The following is a 15,251-nucleotide window of genomic DNA, read 5'->3' on the forward strand; positions in this document are numbered from 1 at the left end:
CGTGTTTGGAGGAAGAAGAATACTGAGTTGCATCCCAAGAACACCATACCTACTGTGAAGCATGGGGTGGAAACATCATGCTTTGGGGCTGTTTTTCTGCTAAGGGGACAGGCCGACTGATCCGTGTTAAGGAAAGAATGAATGGGGCCATGTATTGTGAGATTTTGAGCCAAAACCTCCTTCCATCAGTGAGAGCTTTGAAGATGAAACGTGGCTGGGTCTTCCAGCATGACAATGATCCCAAACACACCGCCCGGGCAACGAAGGAGTGGCTCCGTAAGAAGCATTTGAAAGTCCTGGAGTGGCCTAGCCAGTCTCCAGACCTCAACCCCGTAGAAAATCTGTGGAGGGAGTTGAAAGTCTGTGTTGCTCGGCGACAGCCCCTAAACATCACTGCTCTCGAGAAGATCTGCATGGAGGAATGGGCCAAAATACCAGCTACTGTGTTTGCAAACCTGGTAAAGACCTATAGTAATCGTTTGACCTCTGTTATTGCCAACAAAGGTTATATAACAAAGTATTGAGTTGAATTTTTGTTATTGACCAAATACTTATTTTCCACCATAATTTACAAATAAATTCTTTAAAAATCCTACAATGTGAATTCCTGGATTTTTTTTTTCACATTCTGTCTCTGACAGTTGAAGTGTACCTATGATGAAAATTACAGACCTCTGTCATCATTTTAAGTGGGAGAACTTGCACAATTGGTGGCTGACTAAATACTTTTTTGCCCCACTGTATCTGCATTAGGACTTGGACATTCAATTGGTTTTAAGTGGCATTAAAAAGCATTAAATTAGACTTGCGGATACCTACAGAAACCCTCTATAAGGAATGCTCACTTTTTATTGTTTATTGTCTTTGTCAATGCTACATTTGGTTGCTGCCCCCCCTAACCTTCTCTCACCACGCCTCTAATGTGCCATTTTTTACTCTTTAAAAACTTCTTCATATGAGTATGTAGAGTCAGTCCCTGCTTAGTCGTACTGCTTTCATTGTACAGGGAAAGTGGTAATTACAGAGGCAGAGGTATCACGTTTCCCTGTCCAGCCCTCAGGCAATAAGTGAGGACAGAAGGATTTCCTATTGTGTTTTGCTATATAGGGCAGGTTTATCAGTTCATGCGCTGGCACGCCTCTTTGGGCTGTGTGTGGTTTTTAGACAGTATGTCCTCTGTACCAGCCTCATTAAAAGAGACATGGTTCAGTAGACTCATCGTCTACCGACCCACCTATCTTTGTCCACTTTCTGTTTCTAGCTCCATAAACCAATCGCTGTGCTTTATCTGTAATCCAACAGCAAGTAAAAGTAATCGGGTACATTGCGTCAATAGTGTGATACTTAGTGTAAGTTACTGATTACATTTTTAACAGGCAGTTTACAATTCTACTGATTACATGTTTTGATTTACCCTCCCATCTCTGCTGTCAAGTTAGCACGTCAATAAGCTTGAAGAAGCATTTCCGACTTCTCAGCAAGCAGGAGGAAAAGTAAAATCTTCTTTTTAAAAGCTGGATGATTAATAGTGATTATTGCAGATTCCATGACTTCAAGCTGAGCATTCTAACTCGATTTGATCAGTGTTGCCATTCGAAAGATCTGTCGGGTGGACTTCAAATGCTCTAAATATTCTTGTCTTATCACTTTTTTACTTTCAGTAGACAGCAAACACAAAGTCATCGTCTCCCAACCCACCTACCTGCATCTTTGTATGTTTGTTTCTGCATCCATAAACCAATCACTGTGCTTTATCTGGCTGATGTTCCCCTTTTGTAGTTACAATGTCAACTCTTCAGGAGCTATGTGGTGATGACGATAAACAATAATTACCATACTTCTACATCAGCTTCACCACACTTTACTTTAGCATATCTGGGTGATAAGATGACACATAGTGATGTGGCCACTCACTCTTCTCTCTTGTCTCTAGGTGCAACAAAAGCAAGGTGAGGAGGAGGAAGAGGGGAAAGACTCTGAAACTCCAGTGGGTGAGACTGATAGTCAGTATGGGACCTGGGAGACAGGACTACGCACAGATGATAGGTAAACACCCATTGTGTTAACACCCACCCACCTTGCCTGTTTAAGGAGGTACTTGCTACTATTGGATCAAGTGTCCTTAACATTATCAATAGTAGCCTCTCTTCTGGAATAGTTCCAGTAGAGTTTAAACATGCAGTGGTACGACCTCTACTTAAAAAACCAAGCCTCGACCCCTCTCTCCTCTCTAACCTCAGACCTATCTCTAATCTTCCATACATTTCCAAAATATTAGAGAAGGTTGTCTACAGTCAGTTGTTGCCCTTCTTAGAGGATAATGGTATCACTGAGCTGTTCCAGTCCGGTTTTAAAGCCCTCCACAGCAAAGAGTCAGCGCTTCTAAAAGTTTTTAACGATATCCTCCTGTCCACTGATTCTGGTAAATATGTTGTCCTGGTGCTTTTAGATCTGTCTGCTGCGTTCGACACCGTCGACCACGCCACCTTAATCACTCGTCTTGAGAACTGTGTGGGCATTAAGGGCGCCGCCCTCAACTGGTTCCGGTCGTACCTAACCGACAGGAGTTTTGGTGTAAAAGTAGACAGTTTTATGTCGTCCACAGCTCCTTTACCACATGGGGTCCCCCAGGGCTCAATCCTTGGCCCAATTTTATTTGCGCTTTACCTTCTCCCCCTTGGTTCTATTTTTAGGAAGTACAGTATTGCATTTCATTTTTACGCCGATGATTGCCAGATTTATTTTCCCTTGGCACAAAATAACACGGTTCAACGTCTTATTGACTGCCTGCACGACATCAAAGTCTGGCTTTCAGCTAACTTCCTGAGCCTAAATGAAGATAAAACAGAAGTTATGTTGTTCGGTCCAAGTCGCTCTCCCTCCCCCAACGTTGACCTCGGCACTCTGACCCCGTATCTCAGCGACTGTGTCACAAACCTGGGGGTAAAGTTTGACTCAGATTTTAAATTCGAAAAACAAATCAGCAGCGTCGTTCAAAAAAGCTTTTATCAATTAGGCCAAATAGCGAAAGTGAAACCGCTTCTATCAAGACATGATCTTGAGAAATTAATCCACGCCTTTATCTCGACTCGTCTTGACTACTGTAATGCCCTGTATGTTGGCATTAGCCAGGCCTCCCTCGCCCGCCTGCAGCTCGTGCAGAACTCTGCTGCTCGTCTGCTAACACAGACCCGCAGACGTGAGCACATCACCCCTATTTTAGCGTCCCTTCACTGGCTCCCTGTGCGTTATCGAATCAATTTTAAACTCCTTTTATTTGTTTTTAAATGTCTAAACAACCTCGCGCCAACCTATCTCTCCGACCTCCTTCAGCCTTACTGCCCCACCCGATCCTTAAGATCAGCCGATCAGCTGCTGTTGACGGTCCCTGACACAAGGCTGAAGCTTAGAGGTGACAGAGCTTTCGCCGCTGCTGCTCCCAAGCTCTGGAACGACCTACCTCTGAGTGTTAGACAAGCCTCCTCTCTTCCTGTTTTTAAATCTCTCTTAAAAACATACTTTTATTCCATGGCTTTTAACACTGAGTGATATCCATCCTGCAATGGCGCCCCATAATACACCTGCTGTGAACCTGTTTTTATGTTTTTATTTATTCTATTTTAATTATTTATTTTTTATCGTGTTCTGTTTGTGTTGTGTTGTTTGCTCGGTACTCGTTTTATCTTTTAACCTGTCCATTGTACAGCACTTTGGCTACCCCTGTGGTCAATTTTAAATGTGCTTTATAAATAAAGTTGATTTGATTTGATAACATTTTCTGACATGGCAACTAGAACTAACACAAATCTAATCATCCAAATCAGAATTGCTCTTATGTTTAAAATAAACAAGAAATGCATTTGTTTTGTTATGATGGGTCATGAAAAGGTCAGGAAGTTAAAACAAAACAGTGCATTAATAAAATGATTAACAGGTAATACTCAAAATGTCTGGAAAGTAGATCCAAATTGAGTCTTAATTTGCTCTTAGTTGTAACAAAATCACTATGTTTGATAGAGGGAATGCATATTGAAGTTATACACTGCAAAAAGTCAGTGTTCAAAAACAAGAAAAAATATTACAAAAATGAGGGGTATTTTATTTGAACTAAGCAAAATTATTTGCCAATAGAACAAGAACATTTGGCTCGTCAAGACTTTCCAAAACAAGTCAAATTAGCTAACCTCAATGAACCCAAAAATAGCTTAAAATAAGTATATTCTCACTAATAACAAGTGCACTTTTCTTGGTAGAAAAAAAAAGACACCTTTTTGCTCATTATGTTGAAACATATTCTTAAATGAAGTAAATGCTAGTGCCATTATCTTGACATAATGATATTACATTTCTTGAAACCAGCAAACTTATACTAAAAACTAGTTTATTGTTCTTAATGGAAAGGCAACAAGGCAAGCGCCTGTTAAAGTTAAAGTTAAAGTACCAATGATTGTCACACACACACTAGGTGTGGCGAGATTATTCTCTGCATTTGACCCATCACCCTTGATCACCCCCTGGGAGGTGAGGGGAGCAGTGGGCAGCAGCGGTGGCCGCGCCCGGGAATCATTTTGGTGATTTAACCCCCAATTCCAACCCTTGGGGGTCTCCTAGCCACTCAGGCAAATCATATTGTCTAAAAATGCATTTTTCCATGGATAACATGACATCATCGCGCCAAGTGCGTGCTCTTTCAGTCAATTAGTGCGCATATATACAGCCCGGCCCCTGGCCAACATTTTTTTAATTGTAATTTTGAGGACTTTATCTGAATGTGCATGAACTATTTCTGTTCAAAATTGTTTGAAATGTTAAATGTTTAAATATTAACTGTCAGTTTACTGTACTGTGCCAACTGTACTACTATATGAGTACCTTTTTTCTATTGTTTCATTGAAAATAAAACAGCAAAGTCCATTTGGCTGTCATCTGTTTTAATTATGAGACACAATTGTGTCAAAATCATGTTTTTTTTTTTGTTCATGCTTGAAATAAGAAATGATTACTTTAAAAAAGTAGTTTTATACTTGTGAGTGTTGATGACACAACAGTTGATATTCTAGTTTCAAGCATGTTTTACTCAATATAGGTCATCAAATCTCAGCAACAAGCTGTAATATCTTACTGAGATCATTTAGGACCAAAACAAGTAAAACACTCTAACATAAAATCTGCTTAGTGAGAAGAATGATCTTATCAGACAGAAAATCAACAAATATCACCCTTATTTGACATATTTCATCTTACTTAGATTTCAGTTTCTGCAGTGTGAGTAAGTTAAAATGGAGGAAAAAGTGCCTGCTGCCAGTCCCTTCCCTATGGTAATCATTACTGACCTCCTGTGGTCATACAAAAATATCACGACGGTACTTGGACAGACTTGCAGTCCATCTAAATTAGCTGACTAATAATAGATCCTTTGTCATCTGGTACTTATCATCTATATAATACATTTCATGCATGACAAAACTCAGCCTCAAGTGTGTTTGTTTCTTCTTCTTATGTGATTCCCCTCAGCCTAACCCCTGCCACTCCCAGCTCAGAAAGCAACCTCACCCCTTCGCCAAGGAATGCGACTCATTCTTCGCAAGTTCAACCCGCCTCACAGTTGGATGCAGACATCTTTGACGGCCTGCAGCCATCCTCTTCTTCTGAGCTCCAGCCCCTGGCTTTCCCGGATGTGAGTGCAATGTGCATTATCCATATGTTCTCCTACAAACAGTTTAGCAACAATGTTGCCAAGACTTCTTAGCTAATTATCTCATGTATTTCCTCTTTGTCCAAGGCCCCAACCCTCCTGTTAGACAACAGCGCCCTCCGCTCCAAAGTCCAGCTGGGGAAAAAACGTGCTCCCCGTTCGCGGCCCTCCAGAGCTGCTCGTCAGAGCGAGGGGGAATCTTCTGAGAACTGGATCTACAAAGACTCTACAGGTAGTTTGTGAGATGTAGATACAATCAAAGTGCACTTAATCATCATAACACTTCTATTAACTCCTCAGACAATTTTAGGTAACATTTTAAATAAGGATGTCCCGATTTAATATTGACCTCGGTCCAATATCCTTAAAAAAATAAATATTGAGTTATTGCATGTAAAATGTCAGATAGAAGAAGTCCTGCAGCGTGTTTACTCGTGCACAGCTGGACTACCAGTTAACATTTAAATGGCCTCCAAAAACCAAACAAGGTTGTTCTTTTCTTCTATTTTAGTGAAGTCATTTACAAAAAATAAACATGGGACATAGTAGCTAAGCACACAAACTAGACAAACGTATTAAGCATACTTGCCAACCTTGAGACCTCCGATTTCGGGAGGTGGGGTGGGGGGGGCGTGGTTGGGGGCGTGGCTAAGAGGGGAGGAGTATATTTACAGCTAGAATTCACCAAGTCAAGTATTTCATATAAATATACAGTATATATATATATATATATATATATATATATATATATATATATATATATATATATATATATAGTAAAATAAATATATATATATATATTCGAGAGGAGCCAGATGAGATGGTTCGGGCATCTGGTCAGGATGCCACCCGAACGCCTCCCTAGGGAGGTGTTTAGGGCACGTCCGACCGGTAGGAGGCCGCGGGGAAGACCCAGGACACGTTGGGAAGACTACAGGTAAAAGCCAGTAAATTAGAATATTTTGAAAAACTTGATTTATTTCAATAATTGCATTCAAAAGGTGTAACTTGTACATTACATTTATTCATTGCACACAGACTGATGCATTCAAATGTTTATTTCATTTAATTTTGATGATTTGAAGTGGCAACAAATGAAAATCCAAAATTCCGTGTGTCACAAAATTAGAATATTACTTAAGGCTAATACAAAAAAGGGATTTTTAGAAATGTTGGCCAACTGAAAAGTATGAAAATGAAAAAATGAGCATGTACAATACTCAATACTTGGTTGGAGCTCCTTTTGCCTCAATTACTGCGTTAATGCGGCGTGGCATGGAGTCGATGAGTTTCTGGCACTGCTCAGGTGTTATGAGAGCCCAGGTTGCTCTGATAGTGGCCTTCAACTCTTCTGCGTTTTTGGGTCTGGCATTCTGCATCTTCCTTTTCACAATACCCCACAGATTTTCTATGGGGCTAAGGTCAGGGGAGTTGGCGGGCCAATTTAGAACAGAAATACCATGGTCCGTAAACCAGGCACGGGTAGATTTTGCGCTGTGTGCAGGCGCCAAGTCCTGTTAGAACTTGAAATCTCCATCTCCATAGAGCAGGTCAGCAGCAGGAAGCATGAAGTGCTCTAAAACTTGCTGGTAGACGGCTGCGTTGACCCTGGATCTCAGGAAACAGAGTGGACCGACACCAGCAGATGACATGGCACCCCAAACCATCACTGATGGTGGAAACTTTACACTAGACTTCAGGCAACGTGGATCCTGTGCCTCTCCTGTCTTCCTCCAGACTCTGGGACCTCGATTTCCAAAGGAAATGCAAAATTTGCATGGTTGGGTGATGGTTTGGGGTGCCATGTAATCTGCTGGTGTCGGTCCACTCTGTTTCCTGAGATCCAGGGTCAACCAGCAAGTTTTAGAGCACTTCATGCTTCCTGCTGCTGACCTGCTCTATGGAGATGGAGATTTCAAGTTCCAACAGGACTTGGCGCCTGCACACAGCGCAAAATCTACCCGTGCCTGGTTTACGGACCATGGTATTTCTGTTCTAAATTGGCCCGCCAACTCCCCTGACCTTAGCCCCATAGAAAATCTGTGGGGTATTGTGAAAAGGAAGATGCAGAATGCCAGACCCAAAAGCGCAGAAGAGTTGAAGGCCACTATCAGAGCAACCTGGGCTCTCATAACACCTGAGCAGTGCCAGAAACTCATCGACTCCATGCCACGCCGCATTAACGCAGTAATTGAGGCAAAAGGAGCTCCAACCAAGTATTGAGTATTGTACATGCTCATATTTTTCATTTTCATACTTTTCAGTTGGCCAACATTTCTAAAAATCCCTTTTTTGTATTAGCCTTAAGTAATATTCTAATTTTGTGACACACGGAATTTTGGATTTTCATTTGTTGCCACTTCAAATCATCAAAATTAAATGAAATAAACATTTGAATGCATCAGTCTGTGTGCAATGAATAAATATAATGTACAAGTTACACCTTTTGAATGCAATTACTGAAATAAATCAAGTTTTTCAAAATATTCTAATTTACTGGCTTTTACCTGTGTATATATATATATAGCTAGAATTCACTGAAAGTGAAATATTTTCTTATATATATATATATATATATATATATATATATATATATGTATATATATATATATATATATATATATATATTATTATATATTTATTTATTTATATATATATATATATAAAAATAAATAAATATATAATATACATGTTACCATGGCGAGAAAACATGGAGAGACTGGAATGTAATAGAGTGATCTATGTTTGTCCGTTGCCATCTCCTGGTGAATGTTGGCTATAGCGTACTGGGGTTACTTTTTGGTTGGCCAACGATTTACGTGGTGTTGCGCACCTGACGTCAAGTGTGTGAGTCTGTTCTGAAGTCTACAGTAAAGAGACGTACTTCATCCCCTCGCCTGTTTATTGCCTCCAACTCAATATATTACAACAACATTGCTCCATGCGGACCTGGAGGGTCCGCATGGAGCTGGAGGGGGCGTGGCCTCCAGGTCCGCCTGAATTTCGGTAGATTTTCAGGAGAAAATGTGTCCCGGGAGGTTTTCGGGAGAGGCGCTGAATTTCGGGAGTCTCCCGGAAAATCCTGGAGGGTTGGCAAGTATGGTATTAAGTGACCTTCATTGAACATTATTGCAGTCTAAAACACAACATTTGTCAATATAAACATGTTTCAAATAATTATAGTTCCATATTATCCAAGGTAGACGCGTTTTAGAAAGTATCCTTAGGGAAACGTGTGGATCATTCAACTTACTGCATTATAAGCTTCATTTAATGAATTATTGTCATCACTACACTGCAAAAAGTCAGTGTTCAAAAACAAGAAAACAAAAATACAAAAATGAGGGGTATTTTATTTGAACTAAGCAAAATGATCTGCCAATAGAACAAGAACATTTGGCTTGTCAAGACTTTCCAAAACAAGTCAAATTAGCTAACCTCAATGGATCCAAAAATAGCTTAAAATAAGTATATTCTCACTAATAACAAGTGCACTTTTCTTGGTAGAAAAAAAAAAAAGACACCTTTTTCCTCATTATGTTGAAAAATATTCTTAAATGAAGTAAATGCTTGTGCCATTATCTTGACATAATGATATTACATTTCTTGAAACCAGCAAACTTATACTAAAAACTAGTTTATTGTTCTTAATGGAAAGGCAACAAGGCAAGCGCTGGTTACTCTCGGGGTCTCCTAGCCGCTCAGGCAAATCATATTGTTTAAAAATGCATTTTTCCATGGACAACATGACATCATCACGCCAAGTACGTACTCTTTCAGTCAATTAGTGCGCATATATACAGCCCGGCCCCGGGCCAAAATGTCATTTTTATTGTAATTTTGAAGAATTTATCTGAATGTGCATGAACTATTTCTGTTCAAAATTGTTAGAAACGTTAAAATATTAACTGTCAGTTTACTGTACTGTGCCAACTGTACTACTATATGAGTACATCTTTTCTATTGTTTCATTGGAAATAAAACAGCAAAGTCCATTTGGCTGTCATCTGTTTTAATTATGAGACACAATTGTGTCAAAGTCATGATTTTTTTTTCATGCTTGAAATAAGAAATGATGACTTTAAAAAAGTAGTTTTATACTTGTGAGTGTTGATGACACAACACTTGATATTCTAGTTTCAAGCATGTTTTACTCAATATAGGTCATCAAATCTCAGCAACAAGCTGTAATATCTTACTGAGATCATTTAGGACCAAAACACTTAAAACAAGTAAAACACTCTAACATAAAATCTGCTTAGTGAGAAGAATGATCTTATCAGACAGAAAATAAGCAAATATCACCCTTATTTGAGATATTTCATCTTACTTAGATTTCAGTTTTTGCAGTGTACGTACATTAGAGATGCGCGGTTTGCGGACACAACCGCGGAGTCCACGGATTATCCGCGGATCGGGCGGTTGAAATAAAAAAAAATTAGATTTTAAATAGATTCAGGCGGGTGGCAGTTAAACCAATTCGGAAATATATATACATAGTTAAGATGGACACTTTTACGGAGCGGAGAAGGGACGCCTCGCCGGGGTCCGGGACCGAGGCCCCTTCCCCCGAGAGGGCCCCACCGGGAGCCGTAGCTGAGGCGATCCGCGAGAAGGGCCCGACACACGTCCAGGGTCACCACCGCGCCCACCGCACCGACACCCCGCCTCGTCCGCCTTCGCCGCGGCCGGCGTCACGCGCAGCAGGTAAGCAGCTTACCTGCCCGCCACCCCCGTGGCCGGGGGCTCGTAACAGGGGTCACTCCGCGCGCTCCGCCCGCGCAGCTCACCTGCCCGCCACCCCTGTTGCCGGGGGCGCGTAACAGGGGTCACTCCGCGCGCAGTGCGCTCACGAAAGGGGTGGGGCTCACCCTGGTTGATATAGACAGCAGGACGGTGGCCATGGAAGTCGGAACCCGCTAAGGAGTGTGTAACAACCCACCTGCCGAATCAACTAGCCCTGAAAATGGATGGCGCTGGAGCGTCGGGCCCATACCCGGCCGTCGCCGGCAGCGAGAGCCGCGAGGGCTAGGCCGCGACGAGTAGGATGGCCGCCGCGGTGCGCGCTGAAGCCTCGGGCGCGAGCCCGGGTGGAGCCGCCTCGGGCATCGCACCTCCACGCGCTTGGAGGTGCGCTCAGCGCGGCTCCCATATGATTGCGCACTGGTGTGCGTCTGGGCCGTGACAGCGTGGCACGCATTGAATGTCTGTGCTGCATTGGATCAGTCTCCTTTCTTTAACAGGCAAAAGCTTTATAACCTCACTAATGCCTTGCATCGTCTATATTAGATATATAACAACGGGCGGGTGGCGGATGGCGGGTGGGTGCGGGTTTATTAAATGTTAGATCGGGTGGATGGCGGATGGTTGACGACTTTCTGATGCGGTTGCGGATGAAATAATTGCCTATCCGTGCATCTCTAACGTACATACATTGGTATTGGTATGGGCCAATCCCTCTCATGGGTGTTTGATATGGGAATGGGCAGCATAAATCCAAGCTGGGAACATCCCTGATTGTATTATTGATCCCTGTGTTATCAGCACACTCAGGAGAATATTGTGTTTCCCTGGCAGAGGAGAGGAGTGAAGGGAAGATGGATGAAGTCGACTCCAAGGAGCAGACTCCAGCAGCAGAAGCTGGTGTTCAGCCGCAGAGGGTGGCCTTGTTTCCTGGGGTGGACCCCCTGGCTTTACAGGTCAGTATTGAACTAAGAAGGGCCAACTCCACTTAATGAACCATGGCTCCTTCAAAATGTATTTCATTTCTGTGTCTAGGTCCAGTTAAAGAAGAGGAGTGATTCCGACAGTCACACTAATGCACCCTCTCCTTCCCTAATGTCCCGCTCACCTAAATCACCCTTCCTTCCTCTGGCTGCCCGTGTACTGCCCCCCGCTGGTGGGAAAGAAAATGGGTAAGTGAAACAAAGCATTTTCTTACACAAGGTGTGTCAACAGTTCCAGGACTTGTGTTACAAGAGATTTATGTTTCCAATCCAAACTTTAACATTTCCCCTTTGAAGTAATCCCCCTGGAGTCTTAACGCACTTTACCTGTCTTCTCTACCACAACGTCATGGCCATCTTGATGTCTGTAAAACTGTCAGGTTCAAACACTGATGACATCTATTAAGCAAGACAAGAGGCAAAGAATCAAACAGAGGCAGAATTAAATTTGGACTCAATGTTGAGGAGAAAATGTGTCGACCTGTAACCTCTTACAGTGTCACCCACGCTCTGCAAAAGATTGCACTCCTTTATTTGACTTTATGCTCCCACCTGACCACAGCTGCTTCCAGAGGGAAGTGGGTCGTAAACAGCGTTGCCTTTGGTTACCGAACAGTTCAAAAGGAGTTCCATAAAATAGTTCAAAAAGAGTTCCATAAAATAGTTTAAAGAGAGTTCATAAAATACTTCAGAAAGAGTTCGTCTGGAAATTGGGCAGATCCTGCCATCTGTCCACTTTGAAGTCACAGTGGAGTTTTACGAGCCTTCCTCCTGGTAGGCCCCAAAGACAGCTCCCGTCTCCCTGCCAGGAACTCAATGTAATACAAAGCTTTTGATAATTTAGAAACAATTATTCTAACAAAAAAAGGTCCCCATTTTATGTGGCCTGGAAATGATGTGCATCAATAAGGGATCTCATCTTTTTGATAAATGTCTTTCAATTCAGACTGAAAAATAGATAAGGCATTCAAACTTAGTTTATTTGATATTATTTAGTACAAAAAGCTTTTCCAAAGTTCTTTCCTTTTTAAAATGTAATTCTACACCAGCTGAACTTAAATATCTGCTTGTCACTTTAACTTCTGATTCCAAAGCAAGTTGTCCATCAGTTTGTTGTTAACAGAGGTGGGACCAAGTCATTGTTTGGCAAGTCATAAGTAAGTCTCAAGTCTTTGCCCTCAAGTATCGAGTCAAGACAGGCAAGTCCAAAGTCAAGACTGGAAAGTCTCAAGTCAAGTCCCAAGTCCTGCATTTTGAGTTTCAAGTCCTTTTAACCACAGACTATTATATTTACACAGATTGTGTATGCTTTTAAAACGCTGTATTTATTTATTAAAACAAGTGCATTTGAAATTGCAGGGGAAAAAATAGTGCTGACATTGCACTTCATAATAGCACTATTAATCAGTCCTTTTAAACATTTAACTCATTCCTTTACAGAATAAACACAAGCGCAACTGTACTAATTTGTACAAAAGTGTTAACATTGTATTTCCATGGCATATTAGCATAGCAGTGTCAGAGCTTGGTCCGCATTGCCGGCAGTAAGTCGGACACGTTTCCAGTGAGGGTTGGACTCCGCCAAGGCTGCCCTTTGTCACCCATTCTGTTCATAACTTTTATGGACAGAATTTCTAGGCGCAGTCAAGGCGTTGAGGGGATCTGGTTTGGTGGCTGCAGGATTAGGTCTTCTGCTTTTTGCAGATGATGTGGTCCTGATGGCTTCATCTGGCCAGGATCTTCAGCTCTCACTGGATCGGTTCGCAACTGAGTGTGAAGCGACTGGGATGAGAATCAGCACCTCCAAGTCCGAGTCCATGGTTCTCGCCCGGAAAAGGGTGGAGTGCCATCTCCGGGTTGGGGAGGAGACCCTGCCCCAAGTGGAGGAGTTCAAGTACCTCGGAGTCTTGTTCACGAGTGAGGGAAGAGTGGATCATGAGATCGACAGGCGGATCAGTGCGGCGTCTTCAGTAATGCGGACGCTGTATCGATCCGTTGTGGTGAAGAAGAAGCTGAGCCGGAAGGCAAAGCTCTCAATTTACCGGTCGATCTACGTTCCCATCCTCACCTATGGTCATGAGCTTTGGGTTATGACCAAAAGGACAAGATCACGGGTACAAGCGGCCGAAATGAGTTTCCTCCGCCGGGTGGCGGGGCTCTCCCTTAGAGATAGGGTGAGAAGCTCTGTCATCCGGGAGGAGCTCAAAGTAAAGCCGCTGCTCCTCCACATCGAGAGGAGCCAGATGAAGTGGTTCGGGCATCTGGTCAGGATGCCACCCGAACGCCTCCCTAGGAAGGTGTTTCGGGCACGTCCAACCGGTAGGAGGCCACGGGGAAGACCCAGGACACGCTGGGAAGACTATCTCTCCCGGCTGGCCTGGGAACGCCTCGGGATCCCCCGGGAGGAGCTGGACAAAGTGGCTGGGGAGAGGGAAGTCTGGGCTTCCCTGCTTAAGCTGCTGCCCCCGCGACCCGACCTCGGATGAGCGGAAGAAGATGGATGGATGGATGGATGGACTAGTTCCACAGCAGTTTATATCCTGTTCTTACCTTATCTCATTGATCTCATCTCATACTGTATGTGTGCGTAAACAGTCTTAGGCCTTTTCTGAAACACCTTGCAAGCTATCTGTTTCATGCATTAACACTCATTTCTTTTGCACGCGTCTTAGTGAGGAGGAATCGCCCAAGTGGTTGAAAGAACTCAAGTCCAAGAAGCGCTTGAGTCAATATGAGAACGAGAACTAAGTAAGCTGAGCTGAGAGAATGTTATTTTGCTTTGCTTGTTGTCCATTTTTGACACATTTCTCTCCCTTCAGGGTTGCCTTTCCAGATGGACCCTTCAGAAACCGAGGCCTTAATATTCGACTCAGAGAGTAGGAGGGTGGAATCTGCTGCTGATGTATATATTTATTTCTCATTCCTTTTGCTTCTCTTACTGTCTGGGTTGATCATCATGCATGGTGCCTTTTCTTTTTTTATATAGAAGATCTATGATACAACAACAGTATAATAACACATCCAGCTCTTTCATGTACATCTGCACAAGGAGGGAACACTTTGATAGGGACCAGAATTGGTGGGCCTGGGGTGTGTGTGTGGGGGGGGGGGGGGGGGTGGATAATGAAATTCCCATCAGGAAGTGGGCAAGTTGAGGGACCACTGCACAATGGACAGCATGCTGTACAGAGACCCACAATGCAATGGGAAATGTTGATAGTTTCCTTACTTGACCAATGTGTGTGTGGTCGCATGTGCATTGTTGTCAATGATGGCAAACACACGAGCGTGGTCATGTGACAATATATCATGTGTTGTTGTTGTCAATGATGGCAATCACACGAGCGTGGTCATGTGACAATATATCATGTGTTGTTGTTGTCAATGATGGCAATCACACGAGCGTGGTCATGTGACAATATATCATGTGTTGTTGTTGTCAATGATGGCAAACACACGAGCGTGGTCATGTGACAATATATCATGTGTGTTGTTGTCAATGATGGCAAACACACGAGCGTGGTCATGTGACAATATATCATGTGTTGTTGTTGTCAATGATGGCAATCACACGAGCGTGGTCATGTGACAATATATCATGTGTTGTTGTTGTCAATGATGGCAATCACACGAGCGTGGTCATGTGACAATATATCATGTGTTGTTGTTGTCAATGATGGCAAACACACGAGCGTGGTCATGTGACAATATATCATGTGTGTTGTTGTCAATGATGGCAAACACACGAGCGTGGTCATGTGACAATATATCATGTGTTGTTGTTGTCAATGATGGCAATCACACGAGCGTGGTCATGTGACAATATATCA

The 15,251-nt window shown here is 42.7% G+C and overlaps 1 protein-coding gene across 3 annotated transcripts in view; it reads left to right on the forward strand.

The window, feature by feature from the left end:
- The window catches only part of LOC133622987 (uncharacterized), a 78,100-nt gene extending 63,586 nt beyond the window's left edge, over positions 1-14,514 (forward strand). For 2 of the 3 annotated variants that reach the window (XM_061985859.2, XM_061985862.2), the window contains exons 7-13: positions 1,934-2,046; positions 5,515-5,677; positions 5,783-5,930; positions 11,273-11,394; positions 11,474-11,610; positions 14,094-14,169; positions 14,241-14,514. In XM_061985859.2, coding sequence (XP_061841843.2) covers positions 1,934-2,046; positions 5,515-5,677; positions 5,783-5,930; positions 11,273-11,394; positions 11,474-11,610; positions 14,094-14,169 — 759 coding nt within the window. In that variant the 3' untranslated portion in view covers positions 14,241-14,514. The remainder of the gene's footprint in view (positions 1-1,933; positions 2,047-5,514; positions 5,678-5,782; positions 5,931-11,272; positions 11,395-11,473; positions 11,611-14,093; positions 14,170-14,240) is intronic. The other variant, XM_061985860.2, reaches the window with a different exon arrangement.
- The last annotated feature ends 737 nt before the right edge of the window (positions 14,515-15,251 follow it).

Source organism: Nerophis lumbriciformis, linkage group LG12 (genome assembly GCF_033978685.3).
Source record: "Nerophis lumbriciformis linkage group LG12, RoL_Nlum_v2.1, whole genome shotgun sequence".
Lineage (NCBI taxonomy): Eukaryota > Metazoa > Chordata > Actinopteri > Syngnathiformes > Syngnathidae > Nerophis > Nerophis lumbriciformis.